This window comes from Scyliorhinus torazame, chromosome 17 (genome assembly GCF_047496885.1).
Source record: "Scyliorhinus torazame isolate Kashiwa2021f chromosome 17, sScyTor2.1, whole genome shotgun sequence".
Lineage (NCBI taxonomy): Eukaryota > Metazoa > Chordata > Chondrichthyes > Carcharhiniformes > Scyliorhinidae > Scyliorhinus > Scyliorhinus torazame.
This window is the reverse complement of record NC_092723.1, coordinates 74,778,387-74,799,210: the sequence shown is the minus strand read 5'-3', so window position 1 is coordinate 74,799,210 and position 20,824 is coordinate 74,778,387. Positions and strand designations below refer to the sequence as shown.

Here is a 20,824-nt window from a genome sequence, read left to right as displayed (position 1 = left end):
CATAGAAGCGCCTATCTGTGCCTCTGACTATAGAGTCCCCTATGACTATTGCTCTTCTGCGCTTTGACCCTCCCTTCTGAATTTCAGAGCCAGCCACGGTGTCACTGCTCTGGCTGCTGCTGTTTTCCCCTGATAGGCTCTTCCCCTCAACAGTATCCAAAGTGGTATACCTGTTCAAAAGGGGGACAACCACAGGGAATTCCTGCACTGACTGCCTGCCTCTTCTGGTGGTCACCCACCTCTCTGCCTGCACCTTGGGTGTGACCACGTCTCTATAACTCCTATCTATAACTTCCGCCACCTGCATGCTCCTAAGTGCATCCAATTGCTGCTCCAACCGAACCACGAGGTCTGTGAGGAGTTGCCATTGGTTACACTTGCTGCAGAAGTAGTCGACCGGAATGCTGGAAACGTCACAGATCTGCCACATCTCACAGTTGGAGCACTACACCTCGCTGAGTGACATTTAAGCACTAATTAATTAATTTAAAATAAACACTTGAATTATTGTTAGATTGAGTTACAATTAACTATATGGCCCTGATGATAGTTGATTTTTACTGTCAAATTAAATGCTAAATGCCGATCATTGCCCTCAGGTTCAGTTACTCCACTATCTAGTTAATCAATTAGATTTGTTTTGCAATATTATTTTTTTTCCCAAATTTAACAGATTCCCAACCAGCCAATCAGGTCACAACTTTACTGTGATGTCACTTCAGTCCCCCCCCCCCCCACACACACACACAATTTAAAACGGTAATAAGAATAAAAATAAAAATCACTTACCTTCCCAGGATGCTCTCTGGTTCTTTCCCCACAGATTAACAGCGACAGGCCAGAAGAAAGAGACCAAAACGGTAGGGATGAAGCACCTTCCCCTACTCTGCACCGAATTACCTCACTGCACCAAATTACTAACTTCCAATTCCCAATCTGGATGTGTCTCACTCACTCAGGATGTGTCTCCTTCACCTGCGCAAAGCTATCGTTCTTTTCTTCCTTCTCAATTAACTGCCTACTGAGTATCTTCACGACCTCCTCTGTGCCTTGCAACTGTGCCAAATAGGACACTATTGCCATTGGCTTTCTGACTTTCCCTACATTTTTCTTGTGGAACTCGCTTAGGTTCTCCCACCAAGTCTGTCCTATCTTTCCTGGACCTGACTCATCATTCGTGCAAAAATTGAACCAAAGGGGCCATCTTTTCCCCTTTGAGTATTCCCTTAACTCTTCCTCCCACATGGGGCATTGCTCTGCTCTGTTGGTCGCTGCAACATCGGGTTCCTGTGGATTCATCAATCTTTCCATTGCTTTAGTGGCCATTACTTATCTTATCTCTTTCTCTACTTTTAATTTGGGACAGGGGAATAAGGCGCCGATTTTAACAGCGGGTATGGCTTAAGCTATTTTCCGGCTCACAATCCCTCGATAGTGGTACACATTCTAACGAGTTTACCTTACTCTCCTGTTAGGTACGCATGTGGGTTAGTACACACTTCCGAAATTCGGTTATTTGATCGATATGGGACTTGCACTTGTGGTTCTTTCTCTTTATCGCAATTGGATTCAAAGTTTGCGGGTTCTCTCGGAGTGGCAGTCACTTCTTATCGAGTCCCGCCAGAGTCGCCAATAATGTTGCTCTATAATGTTTGTGAACCACAAGCCTTCCCTTATATCGATCAAATGATGGCGCAACCAGTTAGTTAGTTCAAAAGATGGTTTATTTAGACACAAGAGTTATCTCAACATGCAAACACAATATCTACTACACCTATCAGCTACAATAACCTATACTTAACTTCAGGCGACTGGCACTGTGCAAATGGATAAGGCCTTTATCTGGATTTCACTTGGCTGGTTCAAAGAAAATGGCTCTGTCTCTGCTGGGTCCATCCGTCAGGTAGCGATCGTTGGTCTTGAACTTGGCTGGCTGTTCCTGCTACGATTGGGTTGGCACAGGCCAGATCCAAAAGAGACAGAACACATGGCTGTGTCCTCTTTTATCCCTCTGGGATTTGCCGCTCTTTGGGGCGGTCCTTAACCCAATAGTTCGGCTCTGATCACAGTCTTCGATTTTGGCCAATAAAGGGGCGGGTGCCTTGGTGGCTGGGCGGTTCCTTAGCGGTCATTGACCTTGGCAGTTGTGCTTTCTGAGTAAGGGGAGTGGTGTCGAACAGTCTGTGGCTGTACCAGTTGCTTGATTGGAGTTCTATTGTCCTGGGAAAATGGGCCATTAAAATGCAAACGAGCGGGGGTTTCGATCAGGTCTGGTTACCTGTGTTTCAGATACACATAGGCTCTGTATCTGTCTGAGTCCTGGGTTGGCCATAATTCCCATGGTCCATTGCATGTGGCCATCTTAGATGGCTACACAGTGTGATCAGACCTTGAATTGGCAACCCCCCATGTTCCACCTTACAGCTAAAGCTTATTCACCTTTGATTGGTCAGGAGCTGAAAATCAAACTAGCAGAGGCTCCTGGGAAGGGGATCCAATTAGAATAATGATGACTGATAGTAATGGAAGCCTGACCGCATATAACGGCACGTATTTTATCTGTGGCCGTAAAGCGTACCCTTGGTTACAGGAAAATTGGGAAGGCTCCTGCTATTTGGGTTCCTTAATCCCTTATGTGCATCACGTTCAGCAATTGCATGACCATCCCCATCACAGGTCGACAGAAAGTATTGTGACATGGGACAAATGCTGGGAATAATGATACCGCCATTAGGAATAGCCACTAATGCATACGAACTACGTGATCTACGAGACATTCTTGAGCAGTAGCTCATGATACTGCAGAAGCTGATAACCAGATAGAAACTGAGATGGTTGCTATAAGAGCGGTTGCCCTGCAGAATAGAATGGCCCTTGATTTCTTGTTAGCTGAAAAGGGAGATACTTATGCCCTGCTTGGAAGTGACTGTTACATGTACATTCCTGATAACGCAGAGAAAATTGATAATCTGGTGGATCACATTCGTAGAGAGGTAACAAGGTTACATGAAGATGAGGGATGGGACTTTGGCTTTGGGTAGTTAAGATAGTTAGGACAGAAGATTGTGTTCTGGATTATATTCGCCATTGTAGTTTTGATTATCGTATGCTTACTGTTTAAATGTTGCACAGGATATTTTTATTGTACGAACATGGTAACAGCCCTAGTTGCATTGCCTCCTTGGTAGCAGCCTCATAACACGCAGCGAACTGTCATACGTCCGTTCCCCTTACATTATAAACCACCCTTCTCCACGGAGGACACGATAATGCACTAAGAGTTAAGATCAACAAGGAGGGAATTGTAAAAGGGACTTTAGTATGCGGATCAGTTGCCCGCTTAAGGGTATTCATTTTATCGAACTGCGTGGCTATATTTAATAAGAAAGGCACTTGCTAAAGCATGCTGGGAATGCTTGACGATATTTTAACACTGCTTTTGAACAAAAATAAGTAGGTCAGATAACATAAACAAAGTACTGCTTAGTATTTTGGACTCGGCCTTATTATGATAACACATTGTCCTCCGAAACATAACAAATGCGTACGAGAATTGTTTTTAAACCAAGGGCAAAACATTCATATTCCCTCTTGCGTATGTTCCCAAGGTTTTATCTCGTCAAAGTTATTTATTTCACACTATAAATATAATGGTTTTCAACTGTATAACTCCGAGTACTGTGGAATGGCTACGTAGCCAGACGGCGGCCCTCTCCGCAATATTTGTGTCAAATAAAATTTCCTGAACCGAAGCTCAAAGAATTCGTCTTTATTATAATTTCCATGACAGTGTCTCAAAATGCCATTTGGGGCTTGCGTTGCTGTTTGTTGCCAACTCCTCGTTGGAATCCTCTTTTGGGGTCGGGGGACATCAGAAGGTGCGGGGGAAGTGGGGTGGTGTGTGGGGGTGATGTGATGGAGATGGTGTGGTTAGCAGGAGTTGGGATGGTGAGGGGGCGGTCTGGGGATGATGATAGGGTGGTGTGGGGGGCATGACATGCATGCCATAGGGACACCGTAACTCAGTGGGGCTCACTTGGTTGCCTGATGCCAACCTCCATCTCGGCGACTGCCCTCTCTCCGGGCCCACTGACCAGGTCTTGTGCCCGCTGCTTCGTGACGGTGAGGGGCTGCAGATCCGGCAGTTTCCCTCTTTTCTTCTCCCTTTCCTTTCGGTTATGCGCTACCTTCTCCTGGTGGGGGGAGGCGGGGAGAGACAGAAAGCACAGTGTTAGGCAGTCAGACGGGTACAGCATCGGGGGTGAGCAGCTGGTGGCATTTGTGACCAGGGCACTCGGCCATGGCGGGGGATAGTACATCACCATCACAAAACAAACAAGGTTGGAAACTTTACAGGCAATTCCCACTCAGGTTGGAATATCAGGGTTTCCACAATCATTGCATCGAGTCTCCGAAGACACAATGACTGGCAGATCTGGACCATGATTTCAGTCCCCTGTTTAACACAAAAATTAACTGCAGAATTAGTCTGGTTACTGACATCAGCATGTTTCAGCGTGTATGCTGCTGAAGGCACATTAGTTTAATGCTGTGGTCACTGTGATGGTGAGAGTGGGTGGGAGGGAGAGGGATATGGGGTAAGAGTGATGGGATGGGACGTAGGGGGAAATGCGGAGGTGAAATTCAAAACAGGGCGAGTGGAGAGTGCACAGTACTGGATTGACTGCCCATTACTGACCCTACGCAATATTCCTTTCCCATTACAAGTGATTGGTCTGCTACTGCCCAATTCATACCTCTACAAAACTGAATTCTACTTTTGATTTCAACAGTCAATGCAGTGCCAGTTGTTGCAGTAAATTGCAGACTTTGTAGCAGGTGCTCCCAGGTCAGTGTACCATCAAATAAATCATTCATATTCTGCCTCTGAAATATACCTCAAACCTAACCTCAGAAGTGCACCTCCTACTCAATGTGCTTTAATTTTAAGCAGTTACCGTACTAGTTATTTTCGTGACCATGTCAAATTAGATTAAACTTCGTGCTGTAGGTCCTTGGCGCATAGCAACTTAAGCTTAATTCAGCTTCACAGACAACAAAGACTAAACTTTAATCCCAGCAGGCAGGTCTGATTTCAAATCTGTAAGAAGCAAAAGCTAAATATCTAATTATTCCCAGTATCACGCATTCTGGCAACTTTTATAACCTTTTTACTTTCTGTATTTTACAAAAAATAACATCAATTCAGCTGATACAGACATTTGTTATGGACTTGTATTTTTACATACCACAGTTTTATAAACACTGCACTGCTTAGATTCTTCTATAAACTTCTTTTTCAAGTTCTTATTCTATCAAGGGAAGAGAACAACATAAATCATTGAAGAACAAAATATAACATTTCTTGTAGCTAAACAAACACTTCGAATTGATTCCCACATTCCCGGAAAACTAAAACCTTTATAGGGAACACTTGTGAAATCATTCATTTGCAGTGTCTGATTCTTGAGCGTGAATCGAACGTTGGGAACATTCAACTGGGAATCAGATGTAAAGTCTAACAGTCAGAAAAAAAAAAAATTCACATTTGATTTATGTGATTTACTTTGGTATCTGTGGTATCAGAATAAGAAAAAAAGATATTAAAGAATATGGGCGCGATTCAATGGCCGCGTTGTGCTTAAACGACAAGGCCATCAGATCATGGGAGCGGCCAAAAACGAGAACGGTGGCGGGCACTGATTGGTTTGCAAGCTAACCGGTCCGCTCCCATTGTTGACATCAGCAGCCCGCTGTAGCGTGGCGAGAAACCAATAATCAGCACTTAACGGTAATTAACGGGAACAACCCCATGTACTCGTGGTGCTGCTGGCAGGACATTCCATCTGGCTGCATCACAGCCTGGTATGGCAACTGCTGGCAGATGCCAGAGAAGGTGATGGCAGCAGTGGCAACCGAGGCTCGTCCATGTGCAGGACCCGCCCCACATCCTGAGGACCCGGCCGACCATCAGGCCAGGGAGGATCACAGAGGGGGAGGCCAGTGAAGGCCCAAAGTGTACCTGGAGAACAAGCCGTGTGCTCGGAAAAGCAACAATAGTATTAAAGGGGGGGTTGGTTGAACGCGATGATATATTTTGGGGTTCAGAAAATGACTCTCCCATAACAGGATGGAAAGTATTCTGCCTGGAGGTCGGTGATCAGTGGTGTCCCGCAGAGATCTGTTCTAGGACCTCTGCTCTTTGTGGTTTTTATAAATGACTTGGATGAGGAAGTGGAAGGGTGGGATAGTATGTTTGCCAATGACATGAAGGTTGGTGGGGTTGTAGATAGTGTTGAGAACTGTTGCAGGTTACAGCAGGACATTGACAGGATGAAATGAAAATCGCTTATTGTCACAAGTAGGCTTCAAATGAAGTTACTGTGAAAAGCCCCTAGTCGCCACATTCCGGCGCCTGTTCGGGGAGGCTGGTACGGGAATTGAAGCGTGCTGCTGGCCTGCCTTGGTCTGCTTTCAAAGCCAGCGATTTAGCATTGTGCTCAACCAGCCCCTCATGCAGAGCTGGGCTGAGAAGTGGCAGATGGAGTTCAACCTGGATCAATGTGAAGTGATTCATTTTGGAAGGTCGAATTTGAATGCTGAATACAGGGTAAAAGGCAGGGATTCTTGGAAGTGTGGAGGAGCAGAGAGATCTTGTGGTCCACATACATAGATCCCTCAAAGTTGCCACCCAGATTGATAGGGTTGTTCAGAAGGCATATGGTGTGTTGGCTTTCATTAACAGGGGGATTGAGTTTAAGAGCCGCGAGGTTTTGCTGCAGCTTTATAAAACCCTGGTTAGACCACATTTGGAATATTGTGTCCAGTTCTGGTCACCTCATTATAGGAAGGAAATGGATGCTTTGGAGAGGATACAGAGGAGATTTACCAGGATGCTGCCTGGACTGGAGGGCATGTCATATGAAGAAAAGTTGAGGGAGCTGGGGCTTTTCTCACTGGTGTGAAGAAGGAAGAGAGGTGGCTTGATAGAGGTGTACAAGGTGATGAGAGGCATGGATAGAGTGGATAGCCAGAGACTTTTCCCCAGGGCGGAAATGGCTGTCACGAGGGGAGATAATTTTAAGGTGATTGGAGGAAGATACAGGGGAGATGTCAGAGGTAGGTTCTTTACACAGAGAGTGACGGGTACGTGGAATGCACTGCCAGCAGTAGTGGTGGAGTCAAAGTCATTAGGGACATTTAAGCGACTCTTGGACAGGCACATGGACAGCAGTAAATTGAAGGGGTGTGGGTTAGTTTGATCTTTGATTAGGATAAATGGTCGGCACAACAGAATGTGCCGAAGGGCCTGTAGTGCTGTACTCCTCTATGTCCTATGTAACCATCACCTGCACGTGGTGTACCTGGGGGAGCATGGGGAGGAAGAGGCATCCAGGATCTCCAAGCCCAGGGAGCTGGACAGGGGATTTATGCTTGTTCCACATTACGGAATAAAGTGCCAGAGGTGTCATATTTCTCGAGTGCAATGTTTTTTGATGAGATATACATATGTGTCCCCCAACTGCCCCAAACCCTCGATGGTGCCGCCCCACCCCTCCCACCCCACCTTACCCCCAACCTCCCTTTACCCTTTCCCTTTCAGTGATCCTAAACCTGTTTAGCTTCCGTGTTCTACCACTGCGCCTAGGGATGTCTCCAGGATGCACGTCAAAGGTGGTAGACAGCCTGCTGACTACCTTGTCCCGTGGCCTTGGATGCTCCTGGTGGGCGTCCTATTGGGGGTTCTGGGGCCGGAGGGCCCTAGCCCAGTTGCCGATGGCACATGCCCCGCCATGCCATCCTGTTACGGGTGCTGACTCCAAGACGCGCCATTGTCAGTGGGGTGGGTCCCGGGGGGCTGTTGGCCGCCGTCGCCACTCCTTAGGGTGACTCTGGGTTGGCACCCAATGCCCCCTCCTCACAGTCGGTTCCCATAGGACCTTGGGATTCACCTTGGGACGGAGAGGCAGCTGAATCGAGCCCTGATTGCGCTTGAGTCACCTGGCTCTGCCAGTACCATCTGTGACAGGGACATGCTCCGCAGCACCTCGGCTATGTCCATCTGAGATTGAGGCATCTCTCCAGTGACCAGGACGTACTCTGGAGGGCTTTGGCAATGTCCACCTGCGACTGGAACATGCTCCACAGCGCCTCGGCTAAGCCCATCTGAGACTGGGACATGTTCCGCAGCGCCTCAGCTATGCTCACCTGAGACTGAGACACCTCCCCAGTGACCAGCACATGCTCTGGGGGGCCTCGGCAATGCCTACCTGAGACTGGGACATGCTCCATTGAGCCTCATTGAGGTCCACCTGGGACTGCAACATGTCCCCCAGCAACTGGGACGTGCTGCTGAGGCACTCAGCCATGGCCGTCACTGACTGATATCTTGTGATATCTCCGCTAAAATTAACTGTGTAATATCTCTGTTTGGTGTCCTACTTGGAGAAAAATGTTGCTCCTGCGGATTTGTGATTCCATTCCTCTAATGTTGAAATCTTGGCCGGGATTCTCCCCTACCCGGCAGGGCGGGGGGTCCCGGCGGGATGGAGTGGTGGGAATCACTCCAGATTTCTCCGCACCTTTAGGGGCAAAGCCCTCACCTTGAGGGGCTAGGCCCGCGCCGGAGTGGTTGGCGCGCCACCGGCCGGCAGGAAAGGCCTTTGGTGCCACGCCAGCCGGGGCACCCCCCCGGGGCCAGATCGCTCCTTGCCCCCCCCCCCCCCCCCCCCAGGACCCTGGAGCCCGCCCGTGCCGCCGGTAAGGTAGGTGGTTTGATTCACGCCGGCGGGACTGGCATGACAGCAGCGGGACTTCGGCCCATCGCGGGCTGGGGAATCGCCGGGGCGGGGGCCCGCTGACCGACGCGATTCCCGCCCCCGCCGAATTTTCGGTGCCGGAGAATTCAGCAACCGGCGGGGGCGGGATTCACGCCACCCCCCGGCGATTCTCCGACCCGGCGGGGGGTTGGAGAATCCCGCCCCTTGGGTGGGCATCTCTTTACAGCAAAAGTTACGACATTTCGAGTCTAAACATACCTGGATTATGCCATCTTTTTTCAGTATACACGTGATGGAAATGCACGATTCAATGTGGTGCTGCACATGACGGATAATGCTGTAAAACTCCATGTTATCCAACCCACTTTAGCTTCTCCTATATTTGCATACTGCACATAGAAGGTTCGATCAATGGAATTGTATCTTCGCTGAGGCGTAGTAAGACATCACTTCTGACATTCTCTATGGCATCAAATCTGTCTAGATACAGCTGTTATAGGTCATTGACTGACTCAATGCGATTATTCTTGACCTTTTCTGCTGCGGTTGGTATCTTGTGTATGGTTACAATGTTGAGTTTCATACACGCCAGTAACTCTGCAATGCTGGTCTGCTCATGCTGACCAGAGAGAATAATTGTGGTTTCCAAGCAGACTTGGCATTATTGCATTTCAATGTCAATGTATCAATACAATAAATGGGTGGCTGTAGTTTGTTTCCCTTTCGTAGGTTGTACCATTGATTTCCAATGATGCAAGTACATATCCTTCAGGAATCTGAATTGTAGGATATTCGTGCTCTCTCCCTGTGGTGACTTTGGCTTTGTGAGAAAAAGTTTGCTGTTTTTCTTTGAGCATATGGGGCGAAATTCTCCCCCAACGGCGGGATGTCTGCCGACTGGCGCCAAAGACGGCGCCAATCAGACGGGCATTGCGCCGGCCCAAAGGTGCGGAATGCTCCGCATCTTTGGCGGCCTAGCCCCAACATTGAGAGGCTAGGCCGACGCCGGAGGGATTTCCGCCCCGCCAGCTGGCGGAAATGGCGTTTGTTGCCCCGCCAGCTGGCGCGGAAATGCGGCGCAAGCGCCGGAGCGTCAGCGGCCGCTGTCAGTTTCCCGGCGCATGCGCGGGAGCGTCAGCGGCCGCCGTCAAGTTTCCCGCGCATGCGCAGCAGGGAGACTCTCTTCCGACTCCGCCATGGTGGAGGCCGTAGCGGAGGCGGAAGGGAAAGAGTGCCCCCACGGCACAGGCCCGCCCGCGGGTCGGTGGGCCCCGATCGCAGGCCAGGCCCGCCCCGTGCCCCCCCCCAGGACCCCGGAGCCCGCCCACGCCGCCTGGTCCCGCCGGTAAATACCAGGTTTGATTTACGTCGGCGGGACAGGCAATTCCTGGGCGTGACTTCGGCCCATCCAGGCCGGAGAATCCAGCGGGGGGTCCCGCCAACCGGCGCGACCCGATTCCCGCCCCCGCCCAATCTCCGGTACCGGAGACTTCGGCGGGGGCGGGGGCGGGATTCACGGCGGCCAACGGCCATTCTCCGACCCGGCGGGGGGTCGGAGAATGACGCCCCTGATCTTGAGTAACAAAAGCTTCTAACAATTTGCCCCAATCCACACATTGTGTCATATTAACAATTCGGAAAGCTTATTTGTTTCCAGTTGAAGAACTTTCCACTCTGCCGCTCATTTTGTGAATGTGCTTTGCACTTACATGGGTCCATGCCGTCATCCGTTGTTGCTGCTAGCACGCTATAACTACTTTTTGTTTGATTCCATCTTATCTTTGGTCGCATCTCCGGAATCAGATTACATGCACGGGTGAACCCAATGTCCATTTACACCACATAGCTTATAAAGATCTTGATGCAGGGCAGTTTCACAGTGGATATAGCAGACTGTGCTTTCCAAACAAATTGCTTGCTTTCTGCATCATGGCTACTGTGCCAACTCTGGACATTGCACCTAATGCCTGCAGCAATTGTTGTCCAGCTACAATTGCTTAATATTTTCTGCCATCTTTTTAAAATATATAGATATTTTATTCAAAATTTTTGGCCAACCATGACAGTACATTGTGTATCCTTTACACAGTAATATAACAATATAAATAACAATGGCCAGTTTTAAGCAAGAAATAAATAATATATAAACAACATCAAACTTAAAAAACAAACCTAAATGGCAACTGACTTGTCCCAAATAAATACTCTCCAAAAATACAATTCAGCAGTCCAATATACAATTACCTATAACAACAACCTATACATATTATACATATACACTAACATCCCTGAGAGTCCTTCTGGTTCCTCCCCCCCCCCCCACCCCCCTGGGTTGCTGCTGCTGTCTTCTTCTTTTCCATTCCCTCTATCTTTCTGTGAGGTATTCGACGAACGGTTGCCACCGCCTGGTGAACCCTTGAGCCGATCCCCTTAGGACGAACTTAATCCGTTCCAACTTTATAAACCCTGCCATGTCATTTATCCAGGTCTCCACACCCGGGGGCTTGGCTTCCTTCCACATCAACAGTATCCTGCGCCGGGCTACTAGGGACGCAAAGGCCAAAACATCAGCCTCTTTCGCCTCCTGCACTCCCGGCTCCTCTGCAACCCCAAATATAGCCAACCCCCAGCTTGGTTCGACCTGGACCCCCACCACCTTCGAAAGCACCTCTGTCACCCCCACCCAAAACCCCTGTAGTGCCGGACATGACCAGAACATGTGGGTGTGATTCGCTGGGCTTCTCGAGCATCTCGCACACCTATCCTCTACTCCAAAAAATTTACTGAGCCGTGCTCCAGTCATATGCGCCCTGTGTAACACCTTAAATTGTATCAGGCTTAGCCTGGCACACGAGGACGATGAGTTTACCCTACTTAGGGCATCAGCCCACAGCCCCTCCTCAATCTCCTCCCCCAGCTCCTCTTCCCATTTCCCTTTCAGCTCATCTACCATAATCTCCCCCCCGTCCCTCATTTCCCTATATATGTCTGATACCTTACCGTCCCCCACCCATGTCTTTGAGATCACTCTGTCCTGCACCTCCTGCGCCGGGAGCTGCGGGAATTCCCTCACCTGTTGCCTCGCAAAAGCCCTCAGTTGCATATACCGGAATGCATTCCCTTGGGGCAATCCAAATTTTTCGGTCAGCGCTCCCAGGCTTGCAAACGTCCCATCTACAAACAGATCTCTCAATTGTGTTACTCCTGCTCTTTGCCATGTTCCAAATCCCCCATCCATTCTCCCCGGAGCAAACCTATGGTTATTTCTTATCGGGGACCACACCGAGGCTCCCGTCTTGCCCCTATGCCGTCTCCACTGCCCCCAGATTTTCAGAGTAGCCACCACCACCGGGCTTGTGGTGTATTTCTTCGGTGAGAACGGCAACGGCGCCGTCACCATAGCTTGTAGGCTAGTCCCCCTACAGGACGCCCTCTCCAATCTCTTCCACGCCGCTCCCTCCTCTTCTCCCATCCACTTACATACCATTGAGATATTGGCGGCCCAGTAGTACTCACTTAGGCTCGGTAGTGCCAGCCCCCCCCTATCCCTACTACGCTGCAAAAATCCCCTCCTCACTCTCGGGGTCTTCCCGACCCACACAAAACTCATGATATTCTTCTCAATCCTTTTGAAAAAAGCCTTCGTGATCACCACCGGGAGGCACTGAAACACAAAAAGGAATCTCGGGAGGACCACCATTTTAACCACCTGCACCCTCCCTACCAGTGACAGGGATACCATGTCCCATCTCTTGAAGTCCTCCTCCATCTGTTCCACCAACCGGGTAAAATTTAACCTATGCAATGTACCCCAATTCTTGGCTATCTGGATCCCCAAGTAGCGAAAGTCCCTTGTTACCTTCCTCAGCGGTAAGTCCTCTATTTCTCTGCTCTGCCCCACTGGGTGCACCACAAACAACTCACTTTTCCCCATGTTCAGTTTATATCCTGAAAATTCTCCAAACTCCCCAAGTACCCGCATTATCTCTGGCATCCCCTCCGCCGGGTCCGCCACATACAACAACAAATCGTCCGCATACAGAGATACCCGGTGTTCTTCTCCTCCCCTGAGTATTCCCCTCCACCTCCTGGAACCCCTCAATGCTATTGCCAGGGGCTCAATCGCCAGTGCAAACAATAATGGGGAAAGAGGACATCCCTGCCTCGTCCCTCTATGGAGCCGAAAATATGCAGACCCCCGTCCATTCGTGACCACGCTCGCCATCGGGGCCCTATAAAGCAGCTGTACCCATCTAATATACTCATCTCCAAAGCCTTTTCTGCCATCTTTTAACAGTGTCAATATTGTGACCATTTTTTTCCCCAAAAGTTCTTTTGGCAAGCTTTGATTGGTGTTGAAACTGTAACCAGCTCCATTATTTGTTTGGATATCTGAGAAATCACATTCTTAAATCTTCTGAACACATATAGACAGTAAAAAGGTGATAAAAGGGAGAGTATGGCCGATTAGGGATCAAAAAAGGGATTTATACATGGAGGCAGGGGAAATGGCTGAGGTGTTTAATCAATACTTTATTTTTGTCTTTATTAAGGAAGCAGCTATGACCCAGGCCATCGTGACAGAGGAGTAAACTTTCACTAGAAAGGTCCAAAATTGATAGGAAGGAGGTACTGGATAAACCGTCCGTACAAGTTGAAAAGGAACCAGGACCGGTTGAGATGAATCCCAGGATATTGAAGGATATGAGTGTGCCGCAGAGGAACAGGTGGCAGCAGCCCAGGATGGAGAGCGAGCTGCCCAACAGACTGAGGATGAGGAGGTGCCAAGGAGGCTTTGTGTGTACCGGCACCGCCGGACATAAGAGGACCTGCTGGACAGGGCATGCCATTGAAGACTCCGGCTGAGCAGAGACAATGTGACATATCTGCCAGATGATGGCACACCTGGCACCGCGGGGGTATGAGGGAAGGACACCCGCTCCCGGTGGGCGTCAAGGTGACAGTAACCTTGAACTTTTCCGTGATAGGGTACTGCTAGGCGCTGAGTGGGAACCTGTTCGAGATCTCACAGACATCGGTGCATAGGTGCATCCGCGCCGTCGCGGAGGCCTTATATGCCCAGGTGGCACAATACATTCATATCAATGTGAACCGCGCTCATCAGGATGACCGGCCCGCGGGGTTCACAGCCATCGCCGACATGCCCTGGGTCCAGGGGGTGATCAAAGGGATGCATGTCCCCCTACGAGCACCTGCAGATGATAAGCCGCTCTACACCAACCGAAAGGGGTACCATTCAATGATCGTGAGCTGATATGTCACCATCAGCTGCGCATCATTCATGTCTGCGCCCAATACCCGGGCAGCGTGCACGACGCCTTCATCCTGGCACACTCGACGATTCCTGACATGTTCGAGATGCCCTCCAGCTGGGGCGGTTGTCTCCTGGGTGACAGGGGTTGCCCCCTGCGGTCGCGGCTGATGACACATATCCGGAGGCCACAGACCGACGCGGAGATCCGCTACAACGATGTCCATACAGCAACCAGGAGCGTGTTCGAGTGGTGCTTCGGCCTCATGAAGATAGGGTTCAGGTGCCTGGACCGCTCTGGAGGGGCCCTCCAGTATGCCGCTTGGAGGGTCGCCTGCATCATGGGGGCCTCCACAACATCGCGCAGCAGAGATGCGATGTGCTGGAAGAGGAGGATGATCCCCGGCCATCCCTCGCCTGCAGCGTCCTCCGTGATACATAACTGCCGCAATATGGGGTGTGGGCTCTGGGTTGGCATTAGCACCCGGTCTTAACCGTGGGAAGGAGGAAAATGCCAACCGGTTCTGCGATGAGCTCTGGTGCTCCGCATCGAATGCCAACGCCTGACTCCTGCCCACGATAACACTTTTCACCATCCACTTTCCACTGTCCACCTGGGTGATTCCTGCACGTGAGCTGGCCATTCCATCACACGGTCCCATTGGATCCCTGGGATGGTGGAGGTTAGGACGGTCGGGGGGGAGGGTGGGAAGCACAGCCCACCCACAACGTACACCCATTCCCCCCCACCCCGCACCATCTCCCTGGCCAGCCCAGACTAGCTCACCCCACATACCCATCAGGTGGAGCACCGAGGCAGGTTGTAATAGTGGTAACAGGTGTCTGGTGTGAACAAATATTTACAGGTTTGTGCCCTCGCCCCGATAACTAAACTGTGCCAACTTAGTTGGTGTCTAATTTTCTATTCTTACGGGCCCTAACACTATGCCTAGGTGGTTCCCCAGACGGTACAGCAAGAGTGGAGACGGCCTGCTGTGATCCCTGCTTTGCGACCTGTGTTTCCGTTCCGGGCGTTTTCTGGTGCGACCGGGCCTGGCTGCTGCTCAGGTGTCCCTGGTGGCGTGGTGCCGCCCTGTTCTGCCCGTGGTGCATCTTGTGGATGGTAGCAATGGCTGCCACTGTTTGCCAGTGGTGGAGGGTTTAAATGTTTGTGGATGGGGGAGCAATCAAGCGGGCTGCTTTGTCCGGATGGTGTTGAGCATCTTGAGTGTTGTTGGACCTGCACTCATCCAGGCAAATGGAGAGTATTTTATTACACTCTTGATTTGTGCCTTGTAGATGGTTGACAGGCTTTGGGGAGTCGGGAGGTGAGTTGCTCATCATAGAATTCCTAGCCTTTGACCTGCCCTGGTAGCCATAGTATCAATATGGCTAGTCCAGTTCAGTTTCTGATCAATGGTAACCTCCAGGATGTTGATTGTGGGGTATTCAGCGATGGGAATGCCACTTAAAAACGAAGCTCCCTCATAAAATGTATCTACAGGTGAATAATTAAATGTATAAAGAACTTATAGGGTATGTGTATATAAATGCTTCATAAAAATGCAGTCAAATTTTTGAACTGTTTTGAACTCCGAGGAATAGCCCACCAAGTTGTATGGTGCCCAATTTAAATCCGTGAGCAGCACAAAAAGACTAACTAGTCTAAATAATTGGTGACTTTCCCACAGGAACCATCTGTACAGGATTCCACTGGATTTGTATATGCTTCTAAAAGATTTGCTGACATCGAACTCATTCATTACAATTTTGACACTCAGGTTGGATTCCTTGATTTTGTGAGTATTCTCAATGAGTGGGTATACTGAGGTTGCTCCACCATTAAATCAAATAATATGGCTAATAATTAAGAAATTGAGATATATTCCGTTGTCATGTACATTTCTTAACTCTATTTTTGGAAAAAACATTTGGACTGTCCCAATTATTAAGAACACTTTTAGTACTTAGTTTACACAATATTGTCTAGCATCTCTATTATTTATATTCAGCAAAGTTTTGTACCTCTTGATTCAGTTCTTCACTGGACTTGTTCTTATTTTCTAGTTGCTTTTTCATGGAGTTCAGCTAGAAATACAAGAAGCGTCAATTAACCTGTTACATTTAAAACAACCGAAAAATAGGGCAGGAACAAATTTGCTGTGAACTAACTAAAACTTTAGACATGGGCTTGAATTTTACCCTCATCGTGCCAAAAGTGGATGTGAAGCCTGCTCCCGCCGAGATTCCATTATTAATGTGATATGACACAGTGGCCCAGTGGTTAGTAATGCTGCCTCACAGCGCCAGGGACCAAGGTTCAATTGCAGCCTTGGGTGACTGGAGTTTTCACATTCTCCCCATGTCTGTGTGAGTTTCTACTGAGTGCGCCAATTTCCCCCACAGACCAAAGATGTGCAGGTTAGGTGGATTGGCCATTTTAAATTGCCCATTAGAGTCCAACGATGTATAGGTTAGGTTAAGGGGTTATTGAGACAGGGCGGGGAAGGGAGCTTGGGTGGGGTGCTCTTTCAGAGGGTCGGTGTAGACTCAATAGACTGAATGGCCTCCTTCTGCACTGCAGTTATTCTATAATACACTGGGTAGCCAATTAAGGCCAGCCCAATGTGAAACACGATAGCTGTCATAATATACACCAGTATATCACGGTGCAGACACACACTGATGGACAAACAGTGGGACCAATCAACATACACAACACTGCAGCCAATCACCAGTGAGAGCACACGCACTATAAAGACAGGGGGCATCAGAGTTCCCGCTCATTCGAGTAGCAGCTAGCTAGAAGCACAGAGCTCACAGCCTGCAACACAGACATTCACCATGTGCTGAGTGCATCAACTGGTTAGGACAAGGCAAAGGTCTTTAGTTAAAGCTAGTATTGTATTTACCCACAGTTCAAGTATGTTTAAATAGTTAACCTTTTAATAAAATAGTGTTGCACTACTTCAAGTGTTGGTGACCTGTATGTGATCCAGAACACCCAACACATTAATAGCCAGTAGGGTTTCAAGTGCACAGGGGTGGGAACGTGCCAAGCACCGGGTCCAATGGTTATCTGGCGGGGGTTTAAAAATGGAAGAGGCAATTCCCTGAAGGCTGCAAGTATTTGTGGTGGAATCTGAGGGGGCTGTTGGAATGATTCAAATAACTGTCCTTGTGGTGCAGTCATGGCTGTATGAAGGCAGGAAGGCAACTTGGGTGGGCACTCTATCTCCCACCCCCATTTCTCTGAACTTTAATCTCCTGTCGTTGTGGAGACAATGAAGACCAATTGTCACACCTTAGCAGACATCCTAAACCCATCTCCTCATGGTCTACATCTCAGAATGCAGAAATGGTCTTGAGTTCAAAGGAAACTGATTCTGGGGCGAAAGCTATTGCTTGTTCCCTTTAAAGATAGTAGACCTGGGGCACGATTGAACGGTAAGGTTTTTAAGTGTCATTTGTGGGGGATTTTTCTGGGAGTTTCTCTCTGGCTCTGTCAGCGAGTTCTCCACTGCTATCAAATCACACTTAGTCACTTTTTTGGGCCCTGTGGAGTTTTTCACTGAGCTAGCTCACACACAGTGGAGCTGAACTCACTGACCAGACCGGCTCTTCAGAGCTTGGGCCACAATTTTGAAAGTGTGCCCTGATCTCTAAGTGGGCTTGAAGGTTCCCACACCCCCAACCCATAAGCAATGTCGCCCCCACACACATGGGCACTATGCCACCCTCCCAAGTAATGATACCTCGCTATGGGGGTCATCGAAGACTCCCCCTTTTCAGGCCTTCTTGCGCCCCTTATCCCCACTTTCAGGACTCCCACCCTTCACCCCCCCCCAAAAAAAACCATCCGGAAGCCCCTTCACAATTGCCCCGCATACCCCCACATTCTTATCCCTCTCCACCTTCGTTTCAAGGGCATTGCTCCCCTCAAGCTCTGATCCTTGGCCACCCAGGCACTTCCACCCTGGCAGTGCTCCTGCCAGCTTTGCAGTGCCACCCGGGCATCTTGGCAGTGTTGTGCCCATGATCTATGTGTACTGGGGTGTCAGTGAACATGTAACAACAGGAACAAGAAGAGACAGCAGCCAGTTACCCTTGCAAAAAGACAAACTGGCAAAAGGCTTCTCTCTCTGTTATTGAAAGAGGTAGCAGAAGCCACCATCAAAACCAAATAGGAGAGTTTTTCAGCCACCCTGCAGAATCCTGGGCTGGATTCTCTTTTTGGGAGACTAAGTCCCCACACTGGCGTGAAAATGGTGGTGGTGTACTCCAGGAAAACGGGTGCAAAATGACCATCGATTCCCTGCTCCGGGGGAGGGTGAGGGGGGGGCTAGCAGCCAGGCAGCATAGAGCTCCCATGGTTCGTGCCGTGCTTCATGGCGGACTCACCTCGCGGACCTGGACCGCAAAAATAGTACCATACGTCGGCCGCTCACGAGCCCGGACCACTCCCCGAAGTGTCCCCAGCCCTAAATGAAGCCCCCCCTACCCGCGGATCGGCCCTCCCCAAACTGTGGCGACGCTGGACTGAATCCGCATCCACCACGCTGAGTTCACGACGGGTGAGACCACACGAGTCCCATGCCGTCAGGAACTCGGCCGGTCGGGGACGAAGCATCGCGGGGCCTCTGGCAATGGTCTGAGGCCGTGGATAAGGCATGCGGCGCGCTGGTGGCGGAGTATCGTGAAAGCAGCACCGCCCCCGATTTGGATGTCATCAGGGATTCTTCAACCCCTCGCCGAACGCAATTTTGGCATTGGGTATCGGAGAATCCAGCCCCCTGGGTCTTCAAACTAACTGCCATCCTCCCAAAGTTAGCTCTATTGCAATAACCTAAATTGACAATTGTAACATATCGCCATTTATGCTCACGGAGGAGCCAAAGACTAATTTTTAGATTTATATAATTTTATCTGGACTTTTAACTTCTTATTTCTGGTCAGCATGTGAAAGTGTGTGTTGCATTTTTAAATTATTTTCTCGGGTGTTGAGTAACTAATAAATTTACTCTTTCTTTGACTCAAGAAAGCCTGGTTAAATGGGCTCCTTCTAAAAAATAAATGCATTTGGACTGGGAAGAGGATCCACTGGAGAAGGGATTCCTTTTAAACTAATTTGTTGCAACCAATTGAGGAGGGGGTGAATAAAGAAGCAGAGGAAGCTAAGTCCTCTTCACGCAGGAGCAGAACAAAACCGGCATCTTGTTCAGGAAGTTAACAAATTAGGGGATCTTGTCTGCGGACCTAACAGTTTCCACTCCATTTGTCCTCAGCGCACAATTGTCTTCATTTAAATTACCTCTTGAGGGCTTCTCTTCTTCTTAGATAGTCCAGTTGAGTTGAGGATGACTTCATTCCAGACTAAAAATGAGTTTTCACATGACTGAGGAGACAAATGTGTGACCTACAGTCTTTGTCACAGGTAGATAGTGGCTGGAGGAGTGAGATGCCCGGGTCGCAATCCACTCCTTTTTCTGTTAATGCTTGGCTTCAGCTTTCTCTTAAAGATGATACTCGAGGTGTTCAGCTCCTTCCCAGATGCATTTCTTCCACTTCAGATGATCTTGGGTCAAGGATTCCCAGGTGTCAGTGGGGATGTTGTACTTTTTCAAGGAGATTTTGAGGGTGTCCTTGAAGTGTTTCCTCTGCCCTCCTGGGGCTCGCTTGCTTTGTCGCAGCAACTCTGAGTAGAGTGCATATCTCAGGAGTCCCATGTAAGGCTTTCAGATGATGTGGACCACCTAATATGGTCAATGCTTCGATGCCAGGGATGTTTGCTTAGCAAGAACACTGATGTTGGTGCACTTTTCCTGCCAATGTATTTGCAGGACCTTGTAAATGCAACGTTGATGGTACTTCGCCATGATTTTGAGGTGCCTGTTGCACATAGTCCAAAGGCGGGATTCTCCGTTTCAGAGAATTGGGCGGCACGGTAGCACAGTGGTTAGCACTGCTACATCACAGCTCCAGGGATCCAGGGTCAATTCCGGCCTCGGGTGACTGTTTGTCTGGAGTTTGCACTTCCTCCCTGTGTCTGCGGGAGTTTCCGCCGTGTGCTCCGGCTTCCTCCCACAGTCCAAAGATGTGCACCTTATGTGGATTGGCCATGTTAAATTGCCAAGTGAGCTTAAGTAGGGTGCTCTTTCCAAGGGCCGGTGCAGACTTGATGGGCCAAATGACCTCCTTCTGCGATTCTGTTATACGATTCTATTCTCTGACTAAGTGCTGACACCAGGACTGAATCTCAGATATTCGACAGTCCGATGGCGGCGCCGATCCAGGAGCCTTTCAGGACATGCTAATGGACCAGCACCGGCACCACGTGGACCTAATGCGATTACAACCTACGCCAGCATGTGATTCGCCATGGTTGGGATTGGCACTCAAGAGCCTGACAAGCTGCAGACGCATATAAGCACTCTACCCCCCACATACTCTCATTCCAGCCATGAAGATGCCACTCCCAAGAGCGGCACCGAGGTTCACCGGTGCAGAGTTGGAGACACTGCTGGATGCCATGGAGGAGAGGCGGGGCACCCGGTCCAAGCGGTGGGAACGAGGTTGCCACCTACCGATGTCAACTGGGCCTTGGTGCAGGTGGCAGAGGCCGTGAGCACGGTGGGCCCCACTGCCAAGACCAGGTATCAGTGCAGGAAGAAGCTATACAACCTCCGAAAGGTGGCCAGAGTGAGTCACCAGCTCCCTGCCCCTGACACCACCCCAGTCCCAAACTCCCCCACGGCCCCCACCAGGCGGACAG

The 20,824-nt window shown here is 49.5% G+C and overlaps 1 protein-coding gene across 1 annotated transcript in view; it reads right to left on the bottom strand.

Annotated features, from left to right (window-relative positions):
• Positions 1-20,824, bottom strand: part of sycp1 (synaptonemal complex protein 1) — a 755,262-nt gene that overhangs the window by 105,731 nt on the left and 628,707 nt on the right. Inside the window, exons 23-24 of the mRNA XM_072479793.1 lie at positions 16,078-16,140; positions 5,250-5,312 (exon numbers count right to left, since the gene is read on the bottom strand). Of these exons, the coding sequence (XP_072335894.1) occupies positions 5,250-5,312; positions 16,078-16,140 (126 nt within the window). The remainder of the gene's footprint in view (positions 1-5,249; positions 5,313-16,077; positions 16,141-20,824) is intronic.